Source organism: Microcaecilia unicolor, chromosome 6 (assembly GCF_901765095.1).
Source record: "Microcaecilia unicolor chromosome 6, aMicUni1.1, whole genome shotgun sequence".
Taxonomy (NCBI): Eukaryota; Metazoa; Chordata; class Amphibia; order Gymnophiona; family Siphonopidae; genus Microcaecilia; species Microcaecilia unicolor.
Window position 1 is genome coordinate 190,555,583 of NC_044036.1, and position 20,846 is coordinate 190,576,428.

At 44.0% G+C, this 20,846-nt stretch overlaps 1 protein-coding gene across 3 annotated transcripts in view; it reads right to left on the reverse strand.

Annotated features, from left to right (window-relative positions):
- FANCD2 (FA complementation group D2) overlaps positions 1–20,846 on the reverse strand; it is a 763,224-nt gene that overhangs the window by 326,926 nt on the left and 415,452 nt on the right. For all 3 annotated transcript variants that reach the window (XM_030205444.1, XM_030205445.1, XM_030205443.1), the window contains one exon: positions 11,973–12,073. In XM_030205444.1, the coding sequence (XP_030061304.1) occupies positions 11,973–12,073 (101 nt within the window). The remainder of the gene's footprint in view (positions 1–11,972; positions 12,074–20,846) is intronic.

Sequence of the window (20,846 nt, forward strand, 5' to 3'; positions counted from 1 at the left end):
TAAGAAGGGTCTGTGCTGGGACTGCTGCTTTTTAACATATTTATAAATGATTTAGAGATGGGAGTAACTAGTGAGGTAATTAAATTTGCTGGCGACACAAAGTTATGCAAAGTTGTTAAATCACGAGAGGATTGTAAAAAATTACCCTATGAGACTGGAAGACTGGGCGTCTAAATGGCAGATGACGTTTAATGTGAGCAAGTGCAAAGTGATGCATATGGGGAAGAGGAACCCAAACTATAGCTACGTAATGCAAGGTTAGGAGTCACAGACCAAGCAAGGGATCTAAGTGTTGTCATTGGTGATGCATTGAAACTTTCTCAGTGTGCTGCGGCAGCTAAGAAAGCAAATAGAATGTTAGGTATTATTAGAAAAGGAATCGAAAACAAAAGTGAGGATGTTATAATGCCTTTGTATCTGTCCATGGTGCGATTGCATCTCGAATATTGTGTTCAATTCTGGTCATCGCATCTCAAAAAAGATATAGTGGAATTAGAAAAGGTACAGAGAAGGGCGATGAAAATGAAAAAGGGGATGGGACGTCTAGGGCTCATCAGGTTGGAGAAGAGACAGCTGAGGGGAGATATGATAGAGGTCTATATAATAATGAGTGGAGTGGAACAGGTAGACGTGAATCGTTTATTAACTCTTTCCAAAAATACTAGGACTAGGGGGCATGCGATGAAGCTACAAAGTAGTAAATTTAATACGAATTGAAGAAACGTTTTCTTCACTCAACGTGTAATTAAACTCTGGAATTCGTTGCCAGAGAATGTGGTAAAGGAGGTTAGCTTAGTGGGGTTTAAAAAGGGTCTGGACGGCCTCCTAAAGGAAAAGTCCATAGACCATTATTAAATTGACTTGGGAAAATCCATTGCTTATTTCTGGGATAAGCATCATAAAATGTATTGAACTTCTCTGGGATTTTGCCAGGTATTTGAGACCTGAATTGGCCACTGTTGTAAACAGGATACTGGGCTTGATGGACCTTTGGTCTGTCCCAGTGTGGCAATACTTATGTACTTAAGATACTTCTATCTTGCTGTCTACAGAGAACACCAGCTACAGATAAGTAATTTAGTTTTCTGCAAGGACAAGCAGCGCAGAGAGTCCTCTAGTGTCCCTAGCTGCAGGTTGCCTTTAACACAAAAAAAGAGAATGTAGAAAACATACTAGCAAAGGACAGACATTTTTCATTTTGTCTTTTTATTATTATGACTAGTGGAACCATGCCCGTTTCCTCAACAATGAAACGAGCCCTAGGAAGGATGTCATCATGTAAGCTTTTTTTTTTCTCTCTCCCCTGCCTTCCCCTCCATGTCCAGCGATTCGTCCCTCCCCGTCCCGCGATTCTCTCCTCTACTGTCCTCCCATCCAATCCATGTCCATCAATTCTCCTCTGCCCTCCCCTTCCTCCCTCCCCTCGATGTCCCATGATTCACTCCTCCCCTCGATTTGTACCTGAACGTTCTCTGGCTGGCTGGTGCTGGCTTCCGTTCCGTTCGTAACATCCCTCCTGACATCAGCTTGCCTCCAGTGTTCCCTTCCCGCTCACTGTTCCGCCCTCTGACGTCATTACGTCTTGACGCGAGTGCGGGACAGTGAGGGGGAAAGGAACACTGGAGGCTGGCTGACGACAGGAGATGTTACGAACCCAGGCAGCCAGACATGGAACGTTGGAGATGCAAATTATTATATAAGATTATGATTATTATTATTTTAAGGCAGTTTGGGGAAAATAGAGCTTGATTCTAAACCTCAAAGCCTCCACCAACAGACTGAACATACAAACTGAAGTCTATACCCGTAAAACAACTTAAACTGAGAACTGGTGAGAGTATGAAGACTGAAAACAGCTTAAAGATACTTGGAATTATTATTGATTCTAAACTTGGGTTTGAATTGTCAAGAAAATTATTTTTCAGGTTGAGACAGTTAATGTTCAGTCCTAGCAGTTTCAGAACTCTTGCTGCGTCACTTCTTCTTCCATACCTGGGCTACTGCAATGCTGTTTATGGTGGAGTTACTGATAAATTGTTAAGCAAATCACATTAGCTAGACTGATTTTTCACAAGAAGAAATATGAGAGTCCGTCTCTCTTGTTGAAAAGATTGTATTGGTTGCCTATAAGATCAAAGATAAAATATAAATTGCATGTTTAATTTTTACATCATTCTATGGTACTTCTCCTGATCAGTTAGTACATTGCTTGCGTCTGCCTAAGATCTTTTCTACACCACGAACTATTAAGTGTCTGAAATTGAATTTTCCTTCAGGGAAGAATGTTTCGAGGAAGAATCAGGGTGCTAAAGTGTGGAACTTGTTACCTCTCAGTGTTAGGCAAATTGCAAATTAAATCTTACTTTCTTTTCCGGAAAGCTCTTAAAACGTATTTGTTTAGTATTAACTATGACGATTTTATTTGATGTATCTAACTGTGATTTTGTTCATTAACGAGTGTTTTAAGTTGCAATTCCCCTAGTTGTAATTCCTTTTTGTGAGTTGTTTTGTATTTTAGCCCTTTACAGTTTGGGTAATGTAGGTTTAGGTGCTGATCCGAGTCTGTTTCTAGTTGGTAGATCAATGAGGTCTGTCATGTATCCTGGGACTATGCCGTAAATGATTTTGTGGACTAAAGTGCAGATTTTGAAGATGATCCATTCTTTGATTGGGAGCCAGTGCAGCTTTTCTCGAAGGGGTTTGGCGCTTTCGAATTGTGTTTTACCATATATCAGTCTGGCTGCTATATTTTGGGCAATCTGGATTTTTTTTGTGAGTTGTTCTTTGCATCCCGCATAGATTCCATTGCAGTAGTCTGCATGGCTTAGGACTATTAAATGTATTAGTTTACGAAAGGTATCCCTCGGGAATAAAGGTTTTATTCGTTTGAGTTTCCACAATGAGTAAAACATTTTCTTTATTATGGTTTTTACTTGGCTCTCGAGAGTGAGATTGCGGTCGATAGTTACTCCCAGTAGTTTTAGGCTATCTGAAATAGGGAGTGTGTGTCCTGGGGTGTGGTAAGGTTGTGGGTTTGAAGTTGTTATGTTGAGAAGATAAGGCAGTGACTTTTTTCAGTGTTCAGTTTCAGTTGGAATGAGTTTGCCCAGGAGTTCATGATGTTCAGGCCATCATTTATTTCATTGGTTATTTCAGTCAGGTCATGTCTGAAGGGAATGTAGATTGTAACATCATCTGCATAGATGAATGGGTTAAGGCCTCGTTTGGATAAGGACTTTGCCAATGGGATCATCATCATGTTGAAAAGTATTGGTGATAATGGTGATCCTTGGGGTACTCCACAGGCTGCTTTCCACGGTGGTGATACAGTGGTGGAAATAAGTATTTGATCCCTTGCTGATTTTGTAAGTTTGCCCACTGACAAAGACATGAGCAGCCCATAATTGAAGGGTAGGTTATTGGTAACAGTGAGAGATAGCACATCACAAATTAAATCCGGAAAATCACATTGTGGAAAGTATATGAATTTATTTGCATTCTGCAGAGGGAAATAAGTATTTAATCCCTCTGGCAAACAAGACCTAATACTTGGTGGCAAAACCCTTGTTGGCAAGCACAGCGGTCAGACGTCTTCTGTAGTTGATGATGAGGTTTGCACACATGTCAGGAGGAATTTTGGTCCACTCCTCTTTGCAGATCATCTCTAAATCATTAAGAGTTCTGGGCTGTCGCTTGGCAACTCGCAGCTTCAGCTCCCTCCATAAGTTTTCAATGGGATTAAGGTCTGGTGACTGGCTAGGCCACTCCATGACCCTAATGTGCTTCTTCCTGAGCCACTCCTTTGTTGCCTTGGCTGTATGTTTTGGGTCATTGTCGTGCTGGAAGACCCAGCCACGACCCATTTTTAAGGCCCTGGCGGAGGGAAGGAGGTTGTCACTCAGAATTGTACGGTACATGGCCCCATCCATTCTCCCATTGATGCGGTGAAGTAGTCCTGTGCCCTTAGCAGAGAAACACCCCCAAAACATAACATTTCCACCTCCATGCTTGACAGTGGGGACGGTGTTCTTTGGGTCATAGGCAGCATTTCTCTTCCTCCAAACACGGCGAGTTGAGTTCATGCCAAAGAGCTCAATTTTTGTCTCATCTGACCACAGCACCTTCTCCCAATCACTCTCGGCATCATCCAGGTGTTCACTGGCAAACTTCAGACGGGCCGTCACATGTGCCTTCCGGAGCAGGGGGACCTTGCGGGCACTGCAGGATTGCAATCCGTTATGTCGTAATGTGTTACCAATGGTTTTCGTGGTGACAGTGGTCCCAGCTGCCTTGAGATCATTAACAAGTTCCCCCCTTGTAGTTGTAGGCTGATTTCTAACCTTCCTCATGATCAAGGATACCCCACGAGGTGAGATTTTGCGTGGAGCCCCAGATCTTTGTCGATTGACAGTCATTTTGTACTTCTTCCATTTTCTTACTATGGCACCAACAGTTGTCTCCTTCTCGCCCAGCGTCTTACTGATGGTTTTGTAGCCCATTCCAGCCTTGTGCAGGTGTATGATCTTGTCCCTGACATCCTTAGACAGCTCCTTGCTCTTGGCCATTTTGTAGAGGTTAGAGTCTGACTGATTCACTGAGTCTGTGGACAGGTGTCTTTCATACAGGTGACCATTGCCGACAGCTGTCTGTCATGCAGGTAACGAGTTGATTTGGAGCATCTACCTGGTCAGTAGGGGCCAGATCTCTTACTGGTTGGTGGGGGATCAAATACTTATTTCCCTCTGCAGAATGCAAATAAATTCATATACTTTCCACAATGTGATTTTACGGATTTAATTTGTGATGTGCTAGCTCTCACTGTTACCAATAACCTACCCTTCAATTATGGGCTGCTCATGTCTTTGTCAGTGGGCAAACTTACAAAATCAGCAAGGGATCAAATACTTATTTCCACCACTGTATGTTTAAATTTGATTTTACTTGGTATGTTCTGGTGGTTAGAAAGCCCTTCATCCAATTGTGTACGTTTCCAATAATCCCAAAGTGGCCGAGGAGTCTTAGTAGTATATTATGGTTAACCATGTCGAATGCGCTTGACATGTCGAATTGAAGGAGGAGTATGCTTTTACCTATGGCTATTTCCTGTTTGAATTTGGCCAGGAGAGTGACTAGGACAGTTTCGGTACTATGGTGGGAGCTGAATCCTGATTGTGAGTCATGTAGTATTGACTGCTTGTCCAGGTATTCCGTAAGCTGTTTGGTCACCAAACTCTCCAGCAATTTTACTACTAGAGGGATGGACGCAACTGGGCGGTAGTTGGTGAGGTCGTTTGTCTTTTTCTTAGTGTCTTTTGGTATTGGGGTAAGTAATATGTTACCATATTCCTCGGGGAAGAGACCTTGTTGTAGCATGAAATTTAGGTAGAGTGTGAGGTCTTCTATGAATTGGCTTGGGGCGAATTTGAGTAGATGACTGGGACATGTGTCCAGTTTGCAGTGGGTGTTGGCAAATCTGTGAGTCGCTTGTGTAACTGATTCAATGGTGAGTAGATTTAATGTGAACCAGATACGGTCGGCTGGGTATCCACCAGGTCTAGATCATTGAAGAAGTTTTAGGATGTCAGTGTTGTGATGAGGAAGAGTGCTGCGCAGTTTTGTTATTTTGTCCTTGAAGTAGGCAGCCAGTTCATCTGCGGATGGGATGTCTGTGTTTGATGTAGTGACTGGGGTAGTGTCCAGTAACTTATTTACGAGTTGAAATATTTTCTTAAGATCTGTGTTATCCGGTCCAAGTTTAGTCTTATAGTAGGATCTTTTGGTTTGTCTAATTGCATATTTGTATTTTCTGTGTATTTGTTTCCATGCATTGAGTGTATTTTTGTTTTTCTCCATGCTCGTTCAAGTTTTCTGGATTGTGTTTTGAATTTTTTTAGTTCATCATTGATCCATGGTACCAAGTTTTGTCTTTTTGATATTCTTGTTTTTAAGGGTGCTATTTCATTTAGTACGCTTCCGCATCTAGCCTCCCAGTGGTTGAGGTAGTGTCTGGAGTCATACTACGAGAGGGCAAACAGATCCACAAATACTCTGGCAACAGATATATGACAACGAATGGACAACACGAACTAAGTTGTCTGTTCTAATGTACGATTTGAGTCCTTCCTTCGCCAATTTAAGGATAGGTTCAGTTTGTAATGATCGGTCCAAGGTGCTCCTGACCATTTGATACCTGTTAATGATAGGTTTTGATCTGTGGACAGTTTGTGTGATAACAGGTCCAGTGTGTGACCTTTGATGTGGGTAGCTTGAATGTGAGGCCATGTGAGATCCCAGGACTGTAGGAAGTATTTGCATTCGTGTGCATTGGCTGAGTTGGGATCTTCTAGGTGAAGGTTTATGTCGCCTAGTATTATTTATTTATTTAACACATTTATATCCCACATTATCCCACTTAGTTGCAGGCTCAAAGTGGCTTACACAATACCGTAGAGGTAGACTCTGGTTCAATAACACAAATACATAGTACAGTAGAAAGCATGTAACAAACATCAGTATAAAACAACAAGGAAATAAAGAGAGGATAGTTATAGAACTCTAGTATTTTGTTGTGTCGCATGAAGTAGGAAGTTAATTTGGATCAGGGGGGTAGGCCTTCTTAAACAAGTTGGTTTTCAGTAGTTTCCTGAAGTCAAGATGGTTATGGATAGATCTCATGCTTTTGGGCAAAGCGTTCCACAGTTGTGTACTTATGTAAGAAAAGCTGGATGCAGAAGTTGATTTGTATCTAAGTCCATTGCAGTCTGGATAATGCAGATTTAAATAAGTTCGGGATAGGCTGGTACTGTTTCTGGGTGGTAATTTTATGATGTCCAACATGTATCCAGGAACTTCACCATAAATAATCCTGTGGACAAGAGTGCAAACCTTAAAGGCAATACGTTCCTTGGTGGGAAGTCAATGCAGTTTTTCACGAAGGGGCTTGGCACTTTCAAATTTTGGTTTTCCGAATATCAGACTGGCTGCTGTGTTCTGTGCGGTCTGAAGTTTCTTTGTTAGTTGTTCTTTGCAACCTGCATAGATTCCATTGCAGTAATCTAAATGGTTTAGTACCATAAATTGTATTAGGTTGCGAAATATGTCTCGTGGGAAGAAATGTTTCATGCGTTTAAGTTTCCACACTGAGTGGATTTGTTTCCATGCACTGAGTGGAATTTACTTGACTTTCAAGTGTCAGATTGCGGTCAATTATGATGCCAAGCAGTTTTAGGCTATCTGAGATTGGATATTATATTATAATACTAGTTAAGAAGGCCTGTTTCTGACACAAATGAAACAGGCGCTAGAAAGGTTTTCCTCGGAGTGTGTATGTTTGAGAGAGAGTGTATATGTGAGAGAGAGAGTGTGTGTGTGTGACAGAAAGTGTGTGTGTGAGAGAGAATTAGTGAGACAGAGAGAGACAGAGTGTGTGTGTGTTTGTGTGACAGAGACAGTGTGTATGTTTATGTGAGAGTGTGTGTGAGACAGAGACAGAGAGATAGACTGTGTGTGTGTGTGTGTGTGACAAAGAGAGAGTGTGTCAGAGAGTGTATGTGAGAGACAGAGAGTGAGTGTCTACCCCCTCCCCTCAGGACCCCTGTCCCCCCCCCTTCCTCCCCCACCTTTCTGGTCTCAGGACCCCCTCCACCCCCATCTCTCTGGTCTCAGAACCCCCACCTGTCTAGTCTCAGGATCTCCTCTCCCCACCTCTCTGTTCTCAGGACCCCTCCCCCCCTCTCGTCCCATGCACCCACTGTTGGTCTCTGTGGCCTCGGACTGCAAGCAGGACGTGTGCTGCAGGCCCTCCCCTTCGTTACTGCTGCCTGTTGTTAAGTTTTTACCTGCTGCTGCTGCGCCGCCAAGAGTAAAGGGGAGCACAGGCGGATGCTGCTTCAGAGTGCCTTTGGTTTCGCTTCAGTTTCAGCTGTTCCTGTAGTCCCGCCCTTCCGGAAACAGGAAATGAGGGCGGGACCAGAGGAACAGCTGAAATTGAAGCCAAAGCAAAGGCAGCCTAAAGCAGTTCAGCTGTCAGTCGCAATCGTGAGCAGAAGCTTGAGTGCTGTAGCGGCTAACGCGTTTCGTGCTCCCACGTCTCAGCCCTGTCTTGTTTTGCTTGGTCGCGCAGTTCCCGCCTCCTGGCTTGGAATTGTACCATCTCCTGATGTCAGGCACGCAGGGTTCTACTGTGGGAGAGTGACGTTAGGAGATGGTTACGAACGCAGCCACAGACATTGGAACGTTGCAAGAGCAAATTATTATATTAGATTAGTGTATTGGAGTTGTTTACGCAAGTGTTTGAGATAAAATCCGTGAAGATAGGCTGGCTTTCATACCAGTTACCGGGCGGTCTATAAAACAGGATGCAGGTCAGTTTATCAATCAGGGATTTGTTTTGGATTCTGAATGATTCTTTTTGGATTCCCATATGAGGAAAGGCTAAAGAGGTTAGGACTCTTCAGCTTGGAAAAGAGATAGCAGAGGGGGGATATGATTGAGGTCTACAAAATTCTGATAGAACATGTAAAAGTGAATCAATTTTTCACTCTTTCAAAAAGCACAAAGAACAGGGGATGCTCAACAAAACTATATGGAAATACTTTTAAAACAAATAGGAGAAAACAGTTTTTCACTTAACTCTGGAACTCGCTTCTGGAGATTTGGGGTAACAGCGGTTAGTGTATCTCTGTTAAAAAAAAAAGGTTTGGACAAGTTCCTGGAGGAAAGGTCCATAGTCTGTCATTGAGATGGACATGGGGGAAGCCACTGTTTGCCCCAGGATTGGTAGCGTGGAATGCTGCTACTAATTGGGTTTCTGCCAGGTACCTGTGACCTTGCTTGGCCACTGTTGAAAACAGATTACTGAGCTAGATGGACCACTCCTCCATCCCCATATGGCTATTATGTTCTTAGCTGCATTATTCAATTTATATAGTAATAAGGTTTTGCATGCATTTGCACCTCATTACCAAGCATCCCATGGTATCTATTATTAACATGCCTTACGGTAACATAAGGCGTGTTATTACTGTTTAATGAGCTTTAAGGGACTAATAACACATATTATGACTGTAAGGTATTTAAATAATTAGTGCACTAAGGGGGTCTTTTACTAAGGCGCGTTCATGTTTTTAGCGCGTGCTAAATGTTAGAGACGCCCACAGGAATGCATTGGCATCTCTAACGTTTAGCGCGCGCTAAAAACATGAGTGTGCCTTAGTAAAAGGGGGTCTAATAGTCTTCTTTTTTTTTTTTTTTACCACCCATAATTCATCCTTAATTATTGCGACATTATTTATGCTGGTCTTCCAAACTCCACACTATAGAAATTGCAAACATTACAAAACATAGCTATTAGGTTATTATGTAAGGCTCACAGCTCAGACCATACTCCCCCATTGTTACAAAAATATCATTGGCTTCCCAACAGATTACTTATACAGTTGCACTGCTTACTTTCAAGGCTTTTTGGACTGGTGTTCCTATCTTTCTTGCCTTACCATCCCACCATAGGTTGGTATTACCTAGTCTAAGATTAGCATTTTTTTTTCTCTCCCCACACACTTGGAACAGTTTATCCCTCTCTTTATGCAGCAACAATGCTTTAAAGAGATTTAAAGTGGAATTAAAAACCTGGCTTTTCCAACAAGCTTTCGGAGAGAGCAGCTAACTTGATAATCACCAGCAACACCATCTTTTCCCTACTTTTGCCTGCCCTTCTATTCCTATCTTTAATCATTAATTGACTCTTTTTTTAGTATATTATCTACTCTTTCTATGTTCTATTTGAGTTCTTTCTCTAAACCCTCTGGTGTGTCTACATCGCTTTCCTATATTTTAATGGTGTTCCTTTCCTTTCTTTGTTTTTAGCCTGTACACCACTCTGTTAGTCAGCTAGAGTGGTATAGAAAATTTTGGAAATACATTTAATGAACAACCTAATACAGTAACATACACTATCATGCAACAGCACATGCTTTATGTTGGAGGTCCATTTTATGAAAATAGGCCTATATATTTCACGTTGGTGCATGATAATGTTGTAAAGCAAAGATACTTATCTATACCAGGTATTCTCGAAGGACAGCAGGCTATATATTCTCACAAGTGGGTGACATGTCCAGCGTCGCCTGGTTTGGAGCTTGAAAAAAAGCTTTCTACAGCTTCAACAACAAGCTCTCCCATCACTCATGAGCAAGTGCATTCCCGCCTGCAGCAAGAGCATGGGACCACCAGTACAATGAAATAGCAGACAACTCCAAGGGGAGAATACCTGCTACAGATAAGTATCTTCAATTTCTCCAACAAGCAGACCAATAATTCTCACATGTGGGATCATCAAAAATAACAACGGTGGTCAACTGATCCTCTTAACAGCGAGGTCAAATACAGATTAACCTGAAACTTCATACAAACGGTTTAAAAGTGCAGCCTGAACAGAAGAAACAGGCTTAGAGGGGTGGAGTTGGATTCTAGACCACAAACAAATTCTGTAGTACCGTTTGTCCAAACTGACTGTTGCGCTGGGTATCCTGCTCAAGGCAGTAGTGAGATGTGAATGTGTGGACTGAAGACTACACTTCAGCCTTGCAAATTTCTTCAATGGAGGCTGATCTCAAGTGGGTTACACTGCTGCCATTATGAGCCTTGACATGATCCTCAAAACCTCAGCCCAGCCTGGGAATAAGTGAAGAAAATGCTATCTGCTGATCAATTACAAATGGTGCCTTTCCAGGGTGTGGAGACCCTTGAATTGGCACCTCCTGTATGGAGGGGGAGCCAACACTTCTTGGGTACCAAGTGTTTCCTCAGTATCCCTGAGCTACCGGCACCATGAGTCGAGGGCGTTCAATGCTGATGTTTCTTGGGCTTCCCCTGATGTTGGTCATCGACACTCCCTGGTGTCAACAAGGACGTAGTTGAATCCTCACATCGCCTGGGGATCGGGTCCGATTTTGGCAGGGTTCCTGGGGGCCTACAGAGCAACCAGCATCGAGGTAGGTGGAGACCCACTTGATGCATGGCCACTCCCAGTGTCTAAGGCCCAGCAGCCATGTAGACCGATGCACCCAATGCCGATGCAACTTCCAACGCCGATACCAAAACCGATGTTAAGGATTAGGACCTGGCTCCAAAAGGTTTTTTTCAATGAGCTTTTCTGGCCAAATGGGTTCTTTTCTTTATACAAAGGAAAAGAACATAGTTAGAAGGGGTATGTTCAGACCCCAAACACTGAAGACACCAAGAATGGGTGTCTTTTTGCCAGAGATGGTCTTCTAGCAAACCACTTGGAACCTTCAATGACATGGAAGGAAAAACAGCCCTGGCCGGGAACCCCCCCCCCCCCCCAAAAAAAAAAAACCTCAATGCCTAGGATAAAAAAAAAAAAGGGAAAAGCACCAAAAAGAAATGGGGCAAACCCGACTGAAGTGAAGCTCAGGTCTAAGTGTGGCCTACCAAGCATGGAAAATGAACAGAAATTTAAAAAGGGGACAGAAAAAAAAAACTGTAAGGGTAAGGTAAAAAAAATTTCCAAAAGGGAAAATAAGGCAAAATGATAAGGCACAAAAGATACACTCTGAAAAAATTTTCACGAACCAAACTTTTGAGTACCAAAAATGGTGTCCTCTCCTCACCATGGGAAAAAGAGATCTGGTGGTCCCATGCTTTTGTGGCAGACAGGAAGCACTCATGCATGCGTGGTGGGAGCGCTGTGCACACTCAAAGCTGTACAAACATTTTTCAAGCTCCGATCCAATCGACATGGGATACATCACCCACATGTAAGAATTATTGGCCTGCTTGTCCTCGGAGAATACATACTACTGTATTACATCAAGCATTTAGTAATGCAGGAGGCCCATAAGCTGCAGAAAAATATAGGCTACATATAGAATATTATCAACATCTGAACATAAAGGAGAGAGGGATCTGAAGGAAAACAAATGCATCACAAGCCTGGGACATGCATCACAGACCTAACAAGGCATCAATCTGCTCCAAGTTTCCATTGTGTTGCTTCTCCATGCACAGCCTCAGTAATCGGAAAAAGGGTGCAAGACATACAGGGGATACCAGCCTAGAAATAAAATACAGATTCATTATCACATGTTACATAAATAACATAAAATACAAAATCTATCTACAATCCTTGGGCTTGGAAAAGGAAGTTGCTGGATAACAGTGGGAGGGAAAGCACACCTCACTATGAAAGAGTGGCAGTCACAAGGGCTGCAGTAGAGCAGGCAATGCAGGTTGGTAGATGCTTTCATTAACTCAGCGGGAGACACGACTCTCAAGCTGGGAGAATTCAAGTTGAAACTGCTTATTAGGCACCAAAGTAGAAGACCCAATATGGGCCAGTGTTTTGGCGGCAAAAACTGCCTGCCTCAGGGGTCATAGAACTCGAACCAGAAATCAATTTATGCATATGGTATCTATAAGCAGGATATATACAACTCAACCATGCCACACAGTCAAAGCTGTGTGTTACCGCCAAAAGAAACAAATTACATCATTCGCAAGGCCGACATAACCTGGTAAATGTGGTGGTGGTGGTGGGGCGCTGGCAATTGGAAAGTGCCAGAACAAAACCCGAAAACCAGAGCGCTTCTCTGCCGCTGCCACCGCAGGTCATTCTTCTCCTGCCTTGTCCCACTTCCAAAACCAGAGCGTTTCTTTGCCAACTGCCGCCACCACTGCAGGTCCTTCTCCTGCCTCATCCCGCCTCCTCCTGACATCTTGTACTTCCTGTTTCTGCTCCAGGATGGGATACGGCAGGAAAGGTTTGTGGCAGCAATCTGCAGAGCCTCAGTTAACGCATTTATACATTTACGCATATGGTATTTATTTATTTGTTGCATTTGTATCCCACATTTTCCCACCTATTTGCAGGCTCAATGTGGCTTACATTGTTCCGTAATGACGATCGCCAATTCCGGAATGAGAAATACAGAGTGGTATTGAAAGTATACTGTTGATGGTTTTTAGCATCACCTCTAATCCCCTGTGTCTTTTTCTGTAACTTTACTTTCATTTTAGTCTCAATCATTCTGAAGTAATATTTTATTATATTCTGGAAAAAACTTCTAATGTAATTAGTTTTTGCAAAACTAAAGGAAAGAAATGCGCCTCTTAAATAAAATCTTGCTCAGCAAGAGGAAATGAAGTAATAACATTAATTATACGTATTTTCTTTCTTCTGCCAGTTAGGATCGCTGCAATCAAGAGATACAAATGCTTTGTTATTTTACTCCATCATGGGAGGATATATCACCAGATATCTCACTATCTGCCAGAGAAGCCCACTGAATAGAAATGAACTAACAGATATACAGTAACACACCATTCAACCTTCCCACAATCTCCGATTATCTTTGCCAAAATCTGTTCAAATAACAACCGTAAATATTGAATTTAAGACTGTGGCTGGGGGTGGGGAGAATAAAGCTAAACTGGAACAGTTACCTCAGGGCCCAGCAACAGCAAGCCTAGAGAAATAGGTTTCTTGAGGTCAGCTCAAGAATTTTCTTTATCCCTGGGCTTGAAACAGATCTTGGTTACTCCTGATTGCATTTGGTTTACTGTTGACACCCTAATAGCCCATGATCACTCCCCTTTCCTCTGCAGTCATGTATGGGTCAATTCAAGAAAGGTCCCTTAAAGTTAGGCACCAAAATTTCATGCATTAAGCATAAATTCTATATAGCCATGGTGGGTGATCACCTAGCTGGCCTTACTTCTTCCTGTACTCCCATCTTCCCTCTTCCTCCTTTCCTGTGATTGTTCAGCCATTATTTTTTTCTATTGACAAAGCATAGCAAACGTCTGCATATTATGGTATTTTAATTGTGATTTTTTTTTTTAATTGTGCTTTGTAGCCTTATTTTAAGCTTGACCTTTGTTCAGTAGTCTCTCAAAATTGCAGAGAAAATATCAAAATGTTTTATTGGAAAATATCCTCTTAATAAAAAAAATTAAAAATAACACTGCATCCAACAAATAAAATTCACTGTAGTGTATTCTGTACTATATATTCAAAACACTGATAGTTTCAGTGTGTAAAACCAAGCCACTCATTAAAAGTTGCTTAATTGGAGCCAAAGAGCCAACGGTTATCTGTGTTTAAAACAGCAGCATATTAAAAGCCGCTGTGCTGTAACCAACGGGACCCATTTCACCGATATCACGGCTTCCTCAGTGTTTAATTACATGATCAATAAAAGAATACAAAGACTGAAGGAGAGGAAAAGCTAACTGGATATACAGACTTAAATCAATGCAGCCTGTTGGTTTGAATCAAGAGGTAGCATGTGTAGCGTTTCTGTAAAGGAAGTATTTATATACAAACAGTAGATGGTGTTGCTCTTAAATTTAATCAGTTTACAGCATTAAAAATATTTTGTAATTATAATGTCTTTAACATGTGTCAAGAACGTAAGACAATATAAAAGCTTTTTTTTTTGAAAATGTATTGTGAATTTGAATACTTAGTGATGTGAGAGTCATCAGTGTTTAAAAGCGCCAAATGTTGGCATCTGACATAAGCAGCACCTTGGTCAGATGTAAGTGAATCTGAACTGCATATAGAACAACCAAAGAGTAAGAGTTAAAACAATTATTATTTATTTTTATTTCTTACATTTGTATCCCACATTTCCCCACCTATTTGCAGGCTCAATGTGGCTTGCATAGTACCGGAAAGGCGTTCGCCAATTCCGGTATAAACAAATACAGTAACGTTATAAATACTATTATTGTTCTTTTGATTTTGGTTATTAACAGGGCTTTTTTGAGGGGGTACTCGGGGGTACTGAGTACTGGCACCTTATCCATTGTGTGCTAAAATTGACCCGTGGTCCTCATATTTTAATGAAAGAGCTCATGCTCTACATGCAAATTCTGCCTTGTTATAGATTCTGTGACTGGTTGCAGGGGGGCCTGGCTATTGTAGGGTGGGTCCCTCAGTGATCACCCCACCCCTGAAGGGTAGCCTGGCATTTGAGTACCGGCACCTTTTTTGCTAGAAAAAACACACTGGTTATTAATAAGTATTATATTTTATTATAGACTAGCCGTTAAGCCCGTTAAAACGGGCAAGTATTGGTATGCTCTATTTTGATGTATAACTCCCTCCCTCCCTCCCCTCGGCTCCCCGCCCTTCCTCCTTCCCTCCCTCCCAGCTCCAAGGCCCGATTCCCTCCCAGCTCCATGGGCCCCCCCTCCGTCCCTCCCAGCCAGCTGCAAGGCCCCCCTCTGTACATCCCTCCCAGCTCCAAGGCCCCCCTACTTCTGACCTCCTATGTCCAGCATCCTCCCTCCTTCCCTGCCAGCTTCAAGGCCCCCAGTCTTTCCCTCCCTCCCTAGCTCCAAGGCCCCATTCCCTCCCCTCCCAGCTCCAAGGCCCTCCGTCCCTCCCCTCCCTCGCAGCTCCAAGGCCCCCTCCTCCTTCTGAGCATTTATCCTGCCTTCCCCTCCCCCCCGAGGTCGCTGTTGTCGCCACTACCGCTCCCCCCCCCGAGGCGCCACCGGCCCCTCCCTCCCAGCTCCAAGGCCCGATTCCCTCCCAGCTCCAAGGGCCCCCCTCCATCCCTCCCAGCCAGCTGCAAGGCCCCCCTCTGTACATCCCTCCCAGCTCCAAGGCCCCCCTACTTCTGACCTCCCATGTCCAGCATCCTCCCTCCTTCCCTGCCAGCTTCAAGGCCCCCAGTCTCTCCCTCCCTCCTAGCTCCAAGGCCCCATTCCCTCCCCTCCCAGCTCCAAGGCCCCCCCGTCCAAGCCAGCTCCAAGGCCCCCTCCGTCCCTCCCTTCCCCTCCCTCGCAGCTCCAAGGCCCCCCTCCTCCTTCTGAGCATTTCTCCTGCCTTCCCCTCCCCCCCCCCGAGGTCGCTGTTGTCGCCGCTACCGCTCCCCCCCCCCCCGAGGTCGCCACTGGCCCCTCCCTCCCAGCTCCAAGGCCCGATTCCCTCCCAGCTCCAAGGGCCCCCCTCCATCCCTCCCAGCCAGCTGCAAGGCCCCCCCTCCTCCTTCTGAGCATTTCTCCTGCCTTCCCCTCCCCCCCCGAGGTCGCTGCTATCGCCCCCCCCCCCCCCCGAGATCGCCACCGGCCCCCTCCACCCGGGCTCTCTGTTCTACATTTAACTTACAGCGCCGAAACCGCAGGCAGATCAGCTCCGTCGGCCTTCCTTCTCTGCCTGTGTCCCGCCCTCGTGTGACGTAACGTCAGCGAGGGCGGGGCACACAGGCTGGGAAGGAAGGCCGACGGGAGCTGATCTGCCTGCGGTTTCGGCGCTGTAAGTTAAATGTAGAAGAGAGGGCCTGGCCTGGTGGAGGGGGTTGGCTGCGACCTTGGGGGGGGGGACGGCAGCGGCGACCTGCAGGGGGGGGAGCGGCAGCGGCGACCTCCGGGGGGGGGGGGGGGGTAGCGGTACCATTAGCGGCAGCGTCGACGGTCCGTGTGGCAGTGACTGCACTCCTCCTCAGCGCAGAGTTTCCCTCTCTGTTCCGTCATCACGTCTTGACGTGGGGGCGGGACAGAGAGGGAAGTCTCTACTGCGCATTTGCAGGTGAGTCGGTCACTTGCCATTTATAGGTTTGATTAGGCCCATACCTAGGGCACTCGGTTTATCAATCAGTCGCCTGTATGGAGGCATGTCAAAGGCTTTGCTAAAATCCAAGTACACCACATCTAGTGTACCTCCCACATCCAACTGTTTTGTCACCCAGTCAAAGAAATCAATCAGATTCATCTGACACGACCTGCCTCTAGTGAAGCCGTGCAGCTTCGGGTCTTGCAGTCCATTCGATTCAAGAAACCTCACGATTCTCTGCTTTAGAAGCGTTTCCATTAGTTTATTCACCACCAAGCTCAGACTGATAAGTCTGCAATTTCCAACCTCCTCCAAACTTCCGCTCTTGTGCAGAGGGACCATATCCGCCCTTCCACAGTCCTCCGGGACCACTCCATATTCTAAGGAAGCATTGAAGAGGTCAGACGGCAGAGTCGCCAGAACATCCCTGAGTTCCTCGTGTACCCTCAGATGTATCCAATCAAGCCCCATCATTCTGTCTACTTTTAGTTTTGCTAGTTCCTCACAAACACAGTTTTCTGAGAATTGGCCCCAATCTACCATGCATCCATCCACATTTCCATTTGTTTTATGCAGTTCTACTTCTGGCCTTTCATCCATGAACACAGAACAGAAATAATTGTTAAGCTGTTCAGCTTTATCCTTATTGGCTTCTATATATTCCTCCTCCTCAGCTTTGAGCCTCATAATGCTATTATGACACTTCCTTCTGTCACTTATGTATCTGAAAAATGCCTTGTCCCCCCAATTTTACTGAGTCAGCTACCTTTTCTTCCATTTGACTGTTTGCTTTCCTGATAGCTTTTCCAGTTCTCTTAGCTTTCCTAGATATTTTTGCCCGTCTTCTTCTTTTCGAGTCCTCTTGAATTGTATGAAGGCTAATCTTCTTTCCCTTACTTTTCAGCAACTACATTTGAGAACCAGAGCGGTCTTCTTTACCTCTTACTTTTATGTAATTTTCTAGTATAAAGGTTTCTTGCCTTTAAAATGGCACCTTTCAGTTTTGCCCACTGCTATTCTATTTCCTTCAGATATTCCCATCAAACTCTTCCTTGAGATATTATACTGCATATAAGCTATTGCAGAGTGTCTATTTTTCTACCTGTAATAAATAATATATAATTCTCATCTGTGATGTGGCTTTGGTTTTTTTATTTTTTTTTTTTGGCGAAGAACAAAACACTGGCAGGGTGCCAGCACAAGGTTTCTTTATAATATTTCCCCTAGACTGAGCTGAAACCTTGTAATAAGTTTTATCAGGGAATAATTATTGCCCTAATTACTTATTTTGACCCTACAAATGGGGGCTCGTCCGGGATTGTCATTCAGTTGATAACAGTTTAGACCCGTAAGTTCTCTGTTTCAAAAAAAAACAAAAAAAAAACCAAAGCCACGTCACAGATGAGAATTATATATTATTTATTACAGGTAGAAAAATAGACACTCTGCAATAGCTTATATGCAGTATAATATCTCTTACTGATGCACACTAACAAAATATATTGTCTAACTACACTCTGATTATCCTGAGACTACGTACAGTAATGATTAGAACAGTACAAATGATATCCTAATGATCCTTATGAAACTTATCACATCTTATGCAAAATACACATTAGCAGCTGTCCCTGACCAAGAGCTGACATAAACCAGTCGTACTTAGATAAAACCACTGCCTAACCCCAGACCAGGAAATATATCACTGTGATCTTACCACGCTGTCCTGATGACGGCTTCAGATAAGACCGGAGCAGAATCTCCCCAGACGCTATCTCAGCTGTCTGTGTCTTATGTAGTGCAGGTCTTTCTCAGCAAATATACAGGTTCCAGTCTCTCCTTTGGTTCTCAGAGCCAATATCTCTGCCACAGGTATTTGCACCAGTTATGCAGGTCACAAGGTTGGTAACATACAGTCTCTAGCTCACCCTGAGCCTTGCTGGATTTCTCAGGTCCTTCACAGGTACCCCTCCTCTGAGGGTATCTGACGACTTTCTTCTCCCCGCGTTTTCAGACCTCTCTCCGTGATAGCCTGGACCAATTCTCCTCTCATACAGTACAGTGCATGGGTAAGAAGAGTTCTTTGTTTTGTGACCTTGGAGATGGTAACTTCTGGTGCCATGAGTATGACTCCCTTCCCAGTGTCTCAGAGATAAAAGGGGGATGGTTGGAACACAGAATGTCCTTGGCTTCAGCAAGCCTGTCAGTGATTTTCCACAAGCTGAAGCTGGATCTTGCTGACACAGAGATGTTGCAGCAGCCATCTTATTATACCAAGATGTCATAGGCTTGTATAGGCCAAGACCAGCTTAGGATAGATCACAGGGAAATACCCCTACAAGCTGCAGTGGGAATCAAACCCAGTTCCCCAGGATAAACTTGAATTCTCCCAGCTTTAGAGTCGTGTCTTCCTCTACTTTCCTCTGATCTTTATTGCAATCCATAGAGGGTCTCATCCTGTTCTCCTGTGGACTCTTCATGAACTCAGCTACATGACAGAGATCAAAGTGTGGACAGGACAGAGACAGTGCAGTGGTGTGGGAAGGGATTCTCAACTCAGTCCTCAAGACACACCCAGCCATTCAGATTTTCACGATACCCATAATGAATATGCATGAGATAATTTGCATACAATGGAAGCAGTGCATGCAAATTTATTTTCATGCATATTCATTGTGGATATCTTAAAAAGCAGACTGGCTTGATGTGTCCTGAAGTGTCTGGATTGAGAATCCCTGATATAATCTAATCTAACACAGGGCTTGATTACTTGCAGAATCCCTACAAAAGGTACTATGCAACTTACAATTAAGATAAGCCTAAACAACACAGGGAAGAAACAATATACAGTAATAAAAAAAGGCATAAATCCATAATATTCACATAAATGAAATAAAAATGTTTTCAAACATCTTGTGAATTCCATTTATTATCAGTTAGTACACTACTACTACTTATCATTTCTATAGCGCTACTAGACGTACGCAGCGCTGTACACTTAACCATGAAGAGACAGTCCCTGCTCGACTATAATATACACTTGTATATTATCAGAAACATTAATTCAAAGGAATTGACAAACCAATAGATTTTCTGTATCAGGATCATTGAAACATGTTGAGCATGAGGTCTCTGCCGAATTCTAAACTCTGAATGATTCTAGAATTAATAACTAATTACTTAATATGCAAGAACTTTTTAAAAATTATTTTTACGTATTTATTAGAATTTTTACCTTACCACAAATGTGAATCACTATCAGGTGAATTTTCGAAAGAGAAGGGCGCCCATCTTCAGACACAGATTGGGAGATGGGCGTCCTTCTCGCAAGGTCGCCCAAATCGGCATAATCGAAAGCCGATTTTGGGCGCCCTCAACAGCTTTGCGTTGCGGGGATGACCAAAGTTCACGGAGGCGTGTCGGCAGTGTAGCGAAGGCGGGACTGGGGCCTGCTTAGGAGATGGGCATCCTCGGCCGATAATGGAAAAAAGAAGGGCGTCCCTGACAAACACTTGGGCGACTTTACTTGGCCCCTTTTTTTCACGACCTAGCATCAAAAAGGTGCCTGAACTGACCAGATGACCACCTGAGGGAATCGGTGATCACCTCCCCTTACTTCCCCAGTGGTCACTAACCCCCTCCCACCATAAAAAAAGTTTAAAAATACTTTTTTGCCAGCCTCTAATGCCACACTCAGGTCCATTGCAGCAGCATGCAGGTACCTGGAGCAGTTGTAGTGGGTGCAGTGTACTTCAGGCAGGCAGACCCAGGCCCACTCCCCCCCCCCCCCCACCTGTTACACTTGTGGTGGTAAATGTGAGCCTTCCAAACCCACCACAAACCCACTGTTCCCACATGTAGGTGCCCCCCTTCATCCCTAAGGCTATGGTAGTGGTGTACAGTTGTGGGTTTTGAGGGGAATGTGTGGGGCTCAGCACCCAAGGTAAGAGAGCTATGCACCCGGAACCTTTTTCTGAAGTCCACTGCAGTGCCCCCTAGGGTGACCAGTTGGTGTCCTGGCATGGGAGGGGGACCAGTGCACTACGAATGCTGACTCCTACCACGACCAAATTGCCTGGATTTGGTCGCTTTTGAGATGGGCGTCCTCGGTTTCCATTATCGCCGAACACCGGGGACGACCATCTCAAAAACGACCTAAGGACGACCATCTCTAAGGTCAACCTAAATTTCATGATTTGGGAGTCCCCAACTGTATTATCGAAATGAAAGATGGACGCCCATCTTGTTTCGACAATACGGGTTGCCC